This window comes from Syngnathus scovelli, chromosome 6, assembly GCF_024217435.2.
Source record: "Syngnathus scovelli strain Florida chromosome 6, RoL_Ssco_1.2, whole genome shotgun sequence".
In the NCBI taxonomy this organism is placed as follows: Eukaryota; Metazoa; Chordata; class Actinopteri; order Syngnathiformes; family Syngnathidae; genus Syngnathus; species Syngnathus scovelli.
Window position 1 is genome coordinate 2663413 of NC_090852.1, and position 13400 is coordinate 2676812.

The 13400-nt window shown below is 42.4% G+C and overlaps 2 protein-coding genes across 8 annotated transcripts in view; one reads left to right on the forward strand and one right to left on the reverse strand.

The window, feature by feature from the left end:
• vps4a (vacuolar protein sorting 4 homolog A) overlaps positions 1 to 13400 on the forward strand; it is a 157370-nt gene that overhangs the window by 6625 nt on the left and 137345 nt on the right. The window lies entirely within an intron of this gene.
• Positions 785 to 2888, reverse strand: LOC137840349 (uncharacterized). Its single transcript, XM_068650948.1, has one exon. It carries the CDS (start codon positions 2041 to 2043, stop codon positions 1039 to 1041), a length of 1005 nt encoding a protein of 334 aa, XP_068507049.1. The 5' UTR covers positions 2044 to 2888; the 3' UTR covers positions 785 to 1038.

Sequence of the window (13400 nt, forward strand, 5' to 3'; positions counted from 1 at the left end):
AGACGACGTATTTGAATCCATAGCTATGAGGAGATCATTAGTCACTTTAGCAAGTGCTGTCTCTGTAGAATGATTAGCTCTAAAACCAGACTGAAAAGAGTCATATCGATTATTAGCGACCATGTAATCAATAAGCTGCTGTGCTACTACTTTTTCGAGAAGTTTTGCTATGAATGGGAGGTTTGAAACTGGCCTATAATTACTGAGACAGTCCGGGTCAAGATTTGCTCGCTTAAGTAGTGGTTTAATAATAGCGGTTTTAAAGGCTATTGGCACTATCCCAGAGGAAACAGACAGATTGATTATATTTAAGACGGACGGTCCTAAAATTTGAAATAATTCTTTAAGTAGTTTGGCTGGAAGCGGGTCGAGTAAACATGTTTGTTTAGCCGTACTAACCAATTTTGTAAGCATTTCAAGGGACACGCTTTTAAAATTTGAGAGGGTTATTGCATGATCCCCAGCGCTAGTAACCGGCGGAGCGATTGGCATGGTATTCTTGATCTCGTCCCTAATGGACTCAATCTTTTGAGCAAAAAATTTCATAAACTCGTCAGCTGAGTAGAAGGAGCTATCGGGGGTCGGCTGGCGCAGAGTTAGCTTTGCCACTGTATCAAATAAGTATTTAGGATTATTTTTATTAAGATTAATGACTTGCGAAAAATAACGAGTTTTTGCTAAAATAAGCGCATCTTTATATTTCAGGAGGCTGTCCTTCCATGCCTGATGGAAAACCTCAAGTTTGGTTAAACGCCATCTGCGCTCATGCTTTCTACATAATTGTTTAAACGTACGTGTTTCATCTGTGAACCACGGAGTTGGCCATCTACGGCGAGTTTTCAGACGTAGCGGTGCCACAGAGTCGATGGCTTTTAATAATGTCGCATTGAATTCATTTGTAAGATTATCGATAGAGCCACTGTACGCGGGAAACATGGCGGTTGCCGGCGACAGTAACTCAGATAGCGCAGTTGCAGTCATGGAGTTAAAATTACGACTGCTATAATTCTGATTGCTCTCTTGCCTTTGACAAGGAACTCAAATTTCAAATTTTATTAAAAAATGATCAGACAGAACAGTAGTGTATGGCAGTACTGTTATATTTGAGGTTGCTAGTCCCCGGGATAATACCAGATCTAAGGTATTTCCATTCTTATGCGTTGCTGCCTGTACAGCTTGCGTAAAACCAAACGTATCGATTAAAGTTTGAAATGCCATAGTCAGTGGTTCCGACGGTAAATTCATGTGGATGTTGAAATCACCCATGATAACTATATTATCTGCATTTGTCACTAGATCAGCCACAACTTCTGAAAATTCATCCAGGAAGCCAGAGTAAGCCCCGGGTGGGCGGTAAATAACAACAAGATAAAATGACGGTAACGCAGTGGATCGCACAATGAGAACTTCAAATGTTTTAAATACGTGAATTGAGCGAGGCCTAAATCTAAGCTCAGAATTTGAGATGAGGGCGACACCCCCACCCTTTTTCCGAGGACGAGCCACATGCGAGCTCACAAAATTTGGAGGCGAGGCCTCGTTAAGTGGCAGCAGTTCATTAGGTTTTAACCAGGTCTCGCAAAGACCAAAAACGTTTAGATTATGTTCCGTGATAAGGTCATTAACGAGAACTGCTTTCGTATGAAGTGATCTAATATTCATAAAACCGAATTTAAGTGTAATTGGTTGATCAGGGTGCGTATCTATCGAAGGATTTTTAATCGGGATGCGAGTAAAATTGTGTTCTCTAGGCCTAATATCACCTCTCAAAAGTTTATTAGGGCGGTGGGATGAAACGACCGTGGGAATTTGATGATGAGTATTTGTTACACATGTGAAGTTATCTAAAACAGGCACCGTTTCATCAGCAAGACCGGTCGGAACGGAGTGATTGGATTTGTCTACTACCCCAGTAGAAAGTGTGTTTATGTGTACTGCAGCACTATTTAAACTGTCGCGCTCTAGTCTACACGAGGAGCTATGTGTATGCTGAAAGTCTAGCCTAGCGCTAGTTAACTTTAACTTAACAGACTCCAAACCCATCCTCACAGGTGGTCTAATCACCTGTGCCCTGGCCTGCTCTAAAGTGACCTGTCATGAGTGGCTCAAACAGTAATCTATATTCCTAGAAAGAGTGAAGGCGCCTTCACGGTTAGGGTGAAGGCCGTCCTTCCTCAGCAGGTCGGGGCGGCCCCAGAAGGAGGACCAGTTATCTATAAAATACAGTCCCTGCTTTTTACAGAACCCAGCCATCCATCGATTAAGGGAGACTAATCTACTAAACCTCTCATCAGTGCCTCTCCCAGGCAGGGGGCCAGAGACAAATACTCGATGCCGATTCATCTTTCTGGCAAGATCACAAGTCCTCGCTATGTTTTTCTTTGTGATCTCTGATTGTCTCATCCTAACATCATTGGAGCCGACGTGTATCACTATGTCCGAATAGCTAGTGTTGTTGGAACTACGCTGTTGACTAGGCCTATTGCGAGTCAGCTCCCTAAGATTAGCTTCTATGTCGGGTGCTCTGCCCCCAGGAATACACATTACCGTGGCTGGATTTTTAAGCGTAATGTTGCGGGTAATGGAGTCACCTATGACCAAAGTGCGAGGGCCAGTAGACCGAGATGACTTTGGACGGCTATGCGTCTTACCTGGCTCATCGCGATTAGCAAGCCGCTTGGGGCTAATGCTAACCGGGCTAGCGGGCTGACTACAGCCCGCGTCTGTGTCCGCCGCAACTACTGTTATCGCACTATTCTGCTCTAACTGGCGGACACGTCCCTCTAGCAGAGACAACCTCTCTAAGAGAAGGGTGCAGTTGGTGCACGGAGCCGTACATACCTCTTGGTCCGCTGCCATACTTTGTGTCCGAAGAGCGACGATCTGTCAGAACAACCCGGAAGCCGGAAGGACCTCAGAATCTGTTTTTTTTTTTTTTCCAAATCAAATGAGTGAACAAATTGCCACCGCTCAGTGGTTTAGTAACCGAAGGGTTGGCTGTTGCCCGAGTCATATATCGTTTCCTTAGGCAAGACACTTCACTCACCTTTCCTTTAGTGCCACTCACACCGGTGCACGAATATTTGGTGGTGGTCAGAAGGGCTGTAGGTGCATACCGGCAGCCACGCTTCTGTCAGCCTGCTCAAGGGGCAGCGGTGACCTCTTACATAGTTAAAGACCAGCAGAGTATGTTTGGCCCAATAATGCATCTAATGTAAGCAATTTGAGTATAGACTCCTATAGAAAAACGAGATATAAAATAGGGCTGGGCGATTTGACCCAAACATATTCAAATTTTGATTCGATTTCCGATGTGTTTATTTAATATTTTACAGTAAAGAGAAAGATGACTGCAGACAGGAAAACTTGTAAACAAAGTGCAACTTTATGTATGTATGTAGTATGTATGTATGTAGTATGTATGTTTATCTCTTGAGTGAAAAAGAATTAACAGGATAAAAGTACAAACTTAAAGAGGCTCTGTCTGAACAAAAATCAGAAATCGTGCAACTGGAACATCACAATAACTGGAACATCACAATAACGTATTTTTTTTGAATAAATAAAAAACATAATAAAAGATTAAAAAATCTGAATAAACGTCTCAACAGCACAGTGCAAATGATAATATAATGATACAGTAATCCCTCGTTTATCGCGGATAATTGGTTCCAAAAACCAACCGCGATAAGTGAAATCCGCAAAGTAGGGTCACCCTCTGTACATTTTTCGTGTCAATAAATGTATAAGAAATCATTTGAGTGCATATTTAATTATTAGAACATTAAATATTTGTTTCAAACATGTAAATAACTCATTAATAGTGTAAATAACATATTGAAAATTTTGTATAAATATTGAAAATATAAATATTATACGTGTGTGCGTGTAACATGTTAACAAGAAGTACTGGGCAGGCTAACGAGTTAGGGGAAAGATGCTAATTCGCGATCGTGCTAACACACGAAAACGGACCTCTAAAGGAATGTAAACCAACATTTGGAGCAGCACTACATTGTCCTAAAGGTGCACGTGATCGTTCATTTCTCTTGTTAGGAGACCCACTTACATCGTCAATGACTGCTGTATCACTGTAATCGTCATATGAGCACGAACGTGAAACAGGAAGTGGTATCGCCTGAAAACGGCCTTCAAAATAAAGCACACTACCTCAACTAAAAGCACGGCTGAATAACATAAATAACATGGACAATTCTTAACACATACAGTAAATATGGTTTTAGAACAGCTTTTATTATTGTAACTTTTTTTTATAACAAGGTACAAATGTACATACAGTAAATTTGTTTTTAGAACTCTTTTAGTATTATAACATTTTCTATAACAAGGTACAACACTGTAAATACCGTAATTGCCGGACTATAAACCGCACCGGATTATAAACCGCACCAACTAAAATTCAGGGATATTTCAGTTTTTTTCTTACATAAGCCGCACCGGTCTATAAGCCGCACGTGCACACGAGTTTTTTTTACAAAGAAAGACAGTACATAGAAAGCCTTTTTAACGTTTTAATAACATACTTGAACATGTCTTTCTAAACATTGCCTGTGACGCAGCAGTAGTACCGCAGCAACGCGGAAGTGCGCACGCGAGTTATTAGCAAAGAAAGACTGGACACAGAAAGTTTTTTTAAAGCTTTAATAACATACCTTAACATTTCTTTCCAAACACTGCCTGTGACGCGGCAGTAATACCGCAGCAACCCGAAGTAACGCAGCAAAGTCACTGAGACGCGGCGGTAACACAGCAGCAATACGGTAGCACAGCACTAACAGGGCTAGTTAAAAAAAACATACCAGTAAAAGTAAAAAAAGAGCCGTCTTCATCTTCCTCCTGTGCACTGAAACCATCGAAGTCGTCCTCCTTAGTGTCCGATTGGAATAGCGTTAGATATCCTTCGCCTCACACTTTCTCAGTCTCTCTTTCGTCGTCGGTTTTATGCATTTCTTCGAGTGTGAAAAGGGTCTGTTCATGCTAATCTAATTCATGCACGAAGCGCTAAATTACATTAAACTAGCGAGCGACACGTATAGCTTAAAAGCGGCATCATATGCATTTCTTTTGTCCCCCAAAATGACGGTTTGTGTATAAAAGCTTCCTGTCTTTGTGTGAATGTGGGTGTGTGCGTGATGCGCGAAATGTAAACACAAACTAGCACGTCTTCTTCGGCGCATTATCTCTTCTTCGTCTGTCTCGCTCTTGCTTCCTGCTAGAGCGCCCCCTGGAGACCGGAGGCCGTAAAAATCCATAAGTACGCTCCAGAGTAGACACAAGATAATGTCATCAACATCGACTGCCTTTGGCTTAAAAGCGGCATCATATGCATTTCTTTTATCCCCCATGATGACGGTTTGTGTATAAAGGCTTCTTTTCAGTAATGTCCGTCTTGATCGCGTTCTGCGTGATGCGCAAAATGTAAACACAAACTAGCACGTCTTCTTCGGCGCATTATCTCTTCTTCGCCTGTCTCTCTCTTGCTTCCTGCTAGAGCGCCCCCTGGAGGCCGTAAAAAATCCATAAGTACGCCGCGCCGCCGTTTAAGGTTCAAAGTAACCTTCTGAATAAAAAGCATTAAAAGTTTACATTCATTACAACTTGTTTTTGGTGAGCAAAATGTCAGAAGAATTGAATTTAAATGCTGATTGATTGGGTTTTAATACAATGCAGATGGTCCAAAGAGCACCACTGCTTTGTGTAATCTCTGAGTGACATTCAAGATTCAAGAGTTTTTTATTCGCCATGTTTGAGCGTGCCAAACAAGGAATTTGACTTCGGTAAATCACAGCCTCTGTTCAACATTTAGGTGACTAACAACAACACTCAGGACATGTGAAGAACGAAAGATATTCTCAAACACCCCCTGATCTTAAACTCCCAAGAGGGCAAGGAAAAACTCAAAACTCCAGCTAGGGGAAATGAGAAACCTTGAGAAGAGACCACAGATGGGAGGGTCCCTCTTCTAGGATGACCAGGCTGCAATGGATGCAGAGAGGACACATAGTGCAAACAGTGTGGACAAAAAAGGTGTGGCAAGCGGGATGTTATATCACAGTAATGACTCTGAGACTCTAAGAGTGGTGTGCGTTCATCAGAGCGACAGCCTGGGGGAAGAAGCTGTCTCTGTGTCTGCTGGTTTTAGTATACAGAGCTCTATAACGGCGTCCGGAGGGGAGTAGTTCAAACAGGCTGCAACCTGGGTGCGAAGGGTCTGTTGAGATGTTACTTGCACGTTTCCTGGTCCTGGACAGGTACAAGTCTTGGATAGATGGGAGGTTGATTCCAATTATCTTTTCTGCAGTCCTTATTGTCCGTTGCAGTCTGTGCTTGTCTTGTTTGGAGGCCGATCCAAACCAGACAGTGATGGAGGTGCAGAGGACAGACTGGATGATGGCAGTGTAGAAGGTCTTCAGCAGCTCCCGTGGCAGGTTGAACTTCTTGAGCTGTCTCAGGAAGTACAGCCTCTGCTGGGCCTTCTTCCGGACAGAGTCTATGTGGCCGGTCCATTTCAGGTCCCGAGAGATTGTGGTTCCCAGGAACTTGAAGGTGTCTGTGGAGAGAATAGTATTACTGCGGATAGTGAGGGGTGAAAGTGGTGAAGGGCCTCGCCTGAAGTCCACTGTCATCTCCACGGTCTTGAGCGGGTTCAGGTCCAGGTCCAGGTGGTTTTGGCTGCACCAGTGGACCAGCCGCTCCACCTCCTGTCTGTACGCAGTCTCATCACCGTTCTGGATCAGTCCGATGAGAGTGGTGTCGTCTGCATACTTCAGGAGCTTCACGGAAGAGTCACTTGCGGAGAAATCGTTGGTGTAGAGGGAGAAGAGCAGTGGGGAGAGGACGCATCCCTGAGGACATGGCAGAGTAAGAGAAAGGGTTTAGAGCACAGGTGTCAAACTCAAGGCCCGGGGGCCAGATACGGCCCGCCACATCATTCTATGTGGCCCGCGAAGAAAAATTGTGCATCAAATTTGTGTGTCATTACTAGAATTGCAAATTGTCTTCACTTTTAATATCTTTTTTTTAATATATGACCAGTTTTTACTCGTCTGATTTGAAAACGAGTTATTTGTCAGTTTGTTTTGTAGCTTTTACTGTATATAATAGTGTTAAGAGTAAAAGTGATCAAGTCATCACAAAAATCACGAAAAAAATATTATATAAGCCGCACCTGACTATAAGCCGCAGGGTCCAAAATTTGGGAAAAAAGTCGCGGCTTATAGTCCAGAAATTATGGTATGTTTGTAGAACTCTTATTATAAAAATGTTTATATAAAAATGTACAAGTGTACGCACTGCAATTGTGTGGGCACTCCCTGCCTTCTGCTAGCGTGTGGGCAACTTTCGTGCATAATTCCTCAATTTAGAAGTTAGATTTTGAATTGTAATTTTTTTTTAAATTTGGAAAAAAAATCTGCAATGTAGTGAAACCACGATAAACGAACTGCGGTGTAGCGAGGGATTACTGTATTCAGTGGGGCAAAAAAGTATTACCAATTGTGCAAGTTCTCCCACTTAAAAGACTAGAGATGCCTGTAATTTTTAGCATAGGTACACTTCAGCTTTGAGAGACAAAATAAAAACAAAATCCAGAAAATTATTTTTAAAGAATTTATTTGCAAATTATGGTGGAAAATAAGTGTTTGGTCAATAACAAAAGTTCATATCAATACTGTGTTATATACCCTTTGTTGGCAATGACAGAGGTCAAACGTTTTCTATAAGTCTTCACAAGGTTTTCACACACTGTTGCTGGAATTTTGGCCCATTCCTCCATGCAGATCTCCTCTCGAGCAGTGATGTTATGGGGCCGTCGCTGGGCAAAAATTGGTTTGTAAGTAAATGCAAAAAAATCGTGTGGCTCCGGTTCGTGTCTTGAAAAGTTCGTAAGTGTAGTTCGTAAGTAGAGGTACCACTGGTTCTGGCTTATACAGGGGGACACGTCTGGCGCTGCAAGATCTGAGTGCAGCTTTCTTCAGGTCTTTCACTAGGTCCCCCGTGTGGTTCTGGGATTTTTGCTTACCGTTCTTGTGATCATTTTGACCCCACGGGCTGAGCTCTTGTGTGGAGCCCCTGATCGAGTGAGATTAGCAGTGGTCAAATAAATTTTCCATTTTCTGATTATTTCTCCAGCAGTAGATTTCTTCGCAGCAAGCTGCTTGCCTATTGCTGATTCAGTCTTCCCAGCCTGATGAAGGTCTACAATCTTGTTTCTGGTGTCCTTCGACAGCGCTGGTCTTTACCATAGTGGAGTTTGGAGTATAACTGTTTGAGGTCATGTGCAGGTGTCTTTTATACTGTTAGAGTTTAAACTGGTGGTATTAATACAGGTAAGGTAAGAAGAGCAGGTCTGTGACAGCCAGAAATATTGCTTCTTTGCAGGATCAAATACTTGCTTTCCACCATTATTTAGAAATAATTTCTTTAAAAAGTAGGCAATGTGATTTTCTGATTTATTTGTTTTCGGATGGATGGATGGATGTGCTGTCGGGCAATTAAAAAAAGCATTTCTAATTACCGTAAATTTCAGACTATAAATCGCGTTTTTTTTCATAGTTTGGGTGGGGGGGGCGACTTATACTGAGGAGCGACTTATATGTGAATGTTTTCACAAATTTTCAAAATTCAAAAAAAAGAAAAAACAAAGTTAAACTGCGATAAACTAACCGCGAGGTAGCAAGTGATTAGTGTAATTTGAATTTCAAGTGACGTCAGTTGTTTACATAAAGGACAAAGATTTGATCACGGAATGACGAAAGGCCCCATGTACTACCGGCATCATTAGCTGCTTTGTTTGTAAGTGACATGGAGGACGAAGAGTTTGAAGGATTTAATGATTTGGAGTGACACAAAAGGTTTGAAAAACTATTATGGCTTCTACGCACGCCCGGTCCTACTCTACGGAGCTCTCTTTCACCTACGTGGATTGAAGTCGGGGGCCGGCGCTCGGCTGGGTGGCTGTTGTTAGAGATTTGCTCACTCCAACTTATTTTGCAAGAACCACACGAGAGACAAGCAAGTCCTTTTAGACACCTGCAGGTGGAGAGCGCACACGTTGCTGTGCGTGCAGCGATGTTCGAATAGAGGTCTGAAATCTCCCAACTGCAAGGACATATTTATTAAGAGAAACAGAGTGGGGGGAAGAGCAGGCTGAATAGGAAGCCCTTGTGCTCTAGTCAAAACATATCAGGGGATGTTTTACGACCTTGTGGAGGATGGGACAAGGTAGGTTATTTTTTACCGGTTGTATTCCAACATAATCATACGATAAGGATAATCTGAAAAACCCTAACATCTCCTTCCTGTTTTATCATATGATTATGCCACCCCAAACAACAAAGACAAGTAAGAAAAAAAACACATATATATGTATAATGAAGAAAGAAGAATAGTAAAAATAAAAAACAACAAACAATGATAACAACACTTTCCACTGAAGATGAGGTATTACCTTAATACCCCAGATCAAACTTATTGTGTAAGCGAAAAACCTGCTGGCCAGATGTTATTAGCAGGAAAATTCTCACACGGTCCCTCTGCCTTAGGCGACCAGAATGCTATCAATAAAAAATAAAAACAAAAACACAGAAACAGTACATCATTGTATCCATTACTTGCGAAGCATATTTGATGGTCAAATCAACAAGTTTCCGTAAAACATGCCCAACAGAACAGCATCTACGCAATCCACGTCTCATTATCATTATTACATCTGTCACGTCTAAGAAGTTGTATATGTGCTCGTGTTTCCGCCAGCAGATGATGTTCTAGTCTGTACCACGATCCGTTCTGAACAGACACGTGCACTCATAGGATGCAGGTGAGGCAGTGCTTCTGAACTTCTGGATGAAGTAGGTCCCGTCCGATGGTGCAGCCATGTTGGTAGTAGAGCCCTTGCACCTTAAAAACGGCTCTCTCATCCTGGCACACAGCGGTGATGTCCAAAGCTCCCATCCAGTTTCCTTCTGGAGAGCAGTCGTCGTAAATGCATTTGTGGGTCCTGCTACCTTGGATGTAACATGTGTAATTCACTCCAGCTGGTCTCTCCGTGTAGGCCACTTGTGGTATTGTTCATCCTCTAACAGTCACATTGAGATTTGCCCAGAAGTGTTCATCATAGGCACCGTCTGCAAGTCCAGAGCGGGATGGGTCGGCATCACTGATTGTGACAGCTCGGTGTTGATATCCAACTCCTCCCATGGATAAACATATATTACGCCTTTGTGACATTCATTGCTCTGGCCTCCAAGTGAACTTGTGTAGAGGAAGAGGGGAGTTTCGAACACACATAACGTCCCTCCTGTGTGTGAGCTCTCACAGTGGACTTCACAAGTGTTGGTTTGGTATGGCTTCAAAGTTCTCATCGTGTGACCATCCATTTGTCATTTGGTCTGTTCAGATGAGTCCATAGACCTTAGCATGCTCTAACCACAACGCAGCAGAGGATCCATCTGGCATATGGATCCCCATTGCTACTAGGATAGCAGAGACACCGGGACATCCCCTCGCCTAGCGGAGTGGGGATCGTTGTTCGCTCCACCACTCGAATTAGGGGTCCAGCACTCCCTGCAACTTGTGGCTGAGGTGAATCCAGCTGGCCATTCAGCAAACTTCACTGCGGTAGTCAGCAAGACTTGGAATGGTCCCTCCCGTCGTGGCTGGCCCAGTTCCTTCTTTTGATGACCTCGATGTAGACCCAGTCTCCTGGATTGATGGGGTTGTCGACCTGTGAGGAGGAAAGATCAAGCGGCAGTAAATTTTTCTTTGACACAGTTTGAGCGTCTTGATCATATAATCTGCCAAGGACTGCTCTTCATCTGTTGTTTGCAACTCTCGTAGTCAATTGTCGTGCCCATTTAACTGGCAAATAGGAGTGTTTGCGGGAAGAGTTTGAACACCTCCAAATGATTCCCTTTAACCAAAGACTACTTATGACAGGGGCGTTCCCATTTATTGCCTCCTGGTTTAAAAGAGATTGTCTTACCAATGCCTTCTTTCTCCTCACACGCCCACACCCACACAGGGTGTGCACGCGCACACACACACACACCCACACATCTACACGCACACATACACAAAACGGCACACAAAGTTCAGACGAACGACAACAGACTGTCGCAATTTTACAGAGATTACGCACGAACACAGAACACACAGACAAAGGGATTCTAAGCCATCTCTCATGTAGCTTCTTTTGATAGAATCTCCTATTGGTAACTGTATAGCAGACGTTTTAGCATATAACCCCATACTCTGGTCTCTCGCTTCTACTTTTTTATGTCGGTGCAGTCGTAGGTGGCCCCTATTGCAGTCATTGTCTTGTTAACTGTCGCCTTGTGACTCCTATGCATGATTGTGTGAATGTCAAAAATTGAACGTACCTAACTTTCTGACCATCCAACCTCCACTGTGGTACAAAAAACCTTACTATTGTATTGATTCGGTACATTGAGCAACCTAGCTTCCTCCTGACTGCCAAATGTCCTGTTCTAAAATTTATATAACTCGACCTCTACGTCTTAACTTGATGAGCCAAAATATCAGATTTTGCTCTTGTTTCCTACCGTTTTAGCCTATTTGTTTTATCCAAATCCGTTCAATCTCTGATTATAATGCTTTTCTCTGTAGCCCTACGTATTTTTAAAAATTGTTTTATTTATTTATCAAATCTCCTCAGTTCTGTCAAACTCAGTGCACAATGAACCTCCCTTCCACTTTGAACCAAGCTTCACCAAATTTGGAAACGCCGTAGCAAGGAGTGCGATTTGGTTGTTGGACACTCCAAGTCCATATCTTTTTGCCGCACTTCACCCTCTCAAGTTGGTGTTCTTTTGTTGTTGCTTCAGAGCGACCCCATCCATCACTCTTGAATGAGTCCATTGTTCAAATGAGTCAATTTTCATCATTGTGAGTTCCTCCGTTTTTCACTGTCTTTTCCGTCCCCGAGGATGTTGTATTTCCTCCGGAGTGTACTTGTCCCCCTCAAGCACAACAGCAGTCTTTTCTTGTCCTTCGCCAAAGGTCGAAGGTGCTTCAGAGCCAGGCAACATTTTGTAGTTGTTCACGGCTGCAGGCGAAGTTTCGGATTGGGTTTCGGGGACCCTGACACTGAGAATGACAGGCTGGGACATCAAACTTGTAAGACTATCTCCAAGTGTAGCTGCTTCCATCATGCTTCCGTCTCGTTTTTATATTGTAAATCCTGCAACTCATCCTATTTTTGAGCTACATTTTATCTATAGTTCCAATTTAATCGGACAGTATGTTGTCTTCAGTATCATTATTGAAAATCAACTCATCGAGATCTGCGTTCCACATCAAGCCCTAATATGTCTTTACCTCTTAAATGTTATTACCTGTGTCATGCTTGCTCAAAAATATGACTTAGAATATGGTGCTGTAAGTTCTCAATCTCCTCATTATTTACGAGAAAGCACTCCTTTCCTCACTTGGGTGGGCGCACACGATCTATGACCCCACAGTCAGCCTCCCCAACTCTACACGGTGCATATCTTGTCAGTTGTTAATGGAAAACAGATGTGTCCCGTGCCAATTAATCTACGTTCATGGACCAAGGCCCAAACAATTCCTCACGAACCTGACCCAAAACATGACCCTGTCACACTTACGCTTACTAGTGAGATATACATTGCATGATACCAGAACAAAAAATTTACCACAGTATAACACCAAATGTATTCGAAAATTCATTGTCATAAAGTGTTGTATTGTTACTATCTTCCACTATCTGTCCTACTCACTCCCTCCTTTTGAGGCTTGACAACGCCCATGCCTCACACCTTGACAAACTTTCTGGGAGAATGTGTTCTTTACTACATACGATTCCATCATCATTTAATTTGACTTTCTTTCCAAAACGCTTCTTAATTTCTCAGTTCACACATCTTCTACATGTGTTGCTGGTTCTCCAGTTTTTTGTCTAGTTAATTATCAATCCAAAAGCTACGTGTTTCTTTCTAACATTCAACCTGCTCAAAATCACTCTTTCATCAAAGTCGCTCTACTAATTTCCCATAGTAGTCGCCAACGACTTCAACCATTCAACCTTTCATTCAGGCAATCATTCATCAATGCTCATCATATGCATCTCACACAGTCTCCAAAAAGGAGTCTTCCTATCACATTGGTCTCAATTCATCCAAGCTCACCACACAACATTCATATATCATTTTCAACTCAAGTTTCCTGGTAGACCAATCCACCAATTCAAAAAAAAAAAAAATTAACTGAAACACACAACTGGCAAATTAATCTGATTTTTTCTTTGTTTTTAAATTTGAAGAACTCAATCTCACAGATTTAGCTTGCATTTAGAATTTTGTATAATCGTATAACACAACCAATCAATTAATCCTATTGTT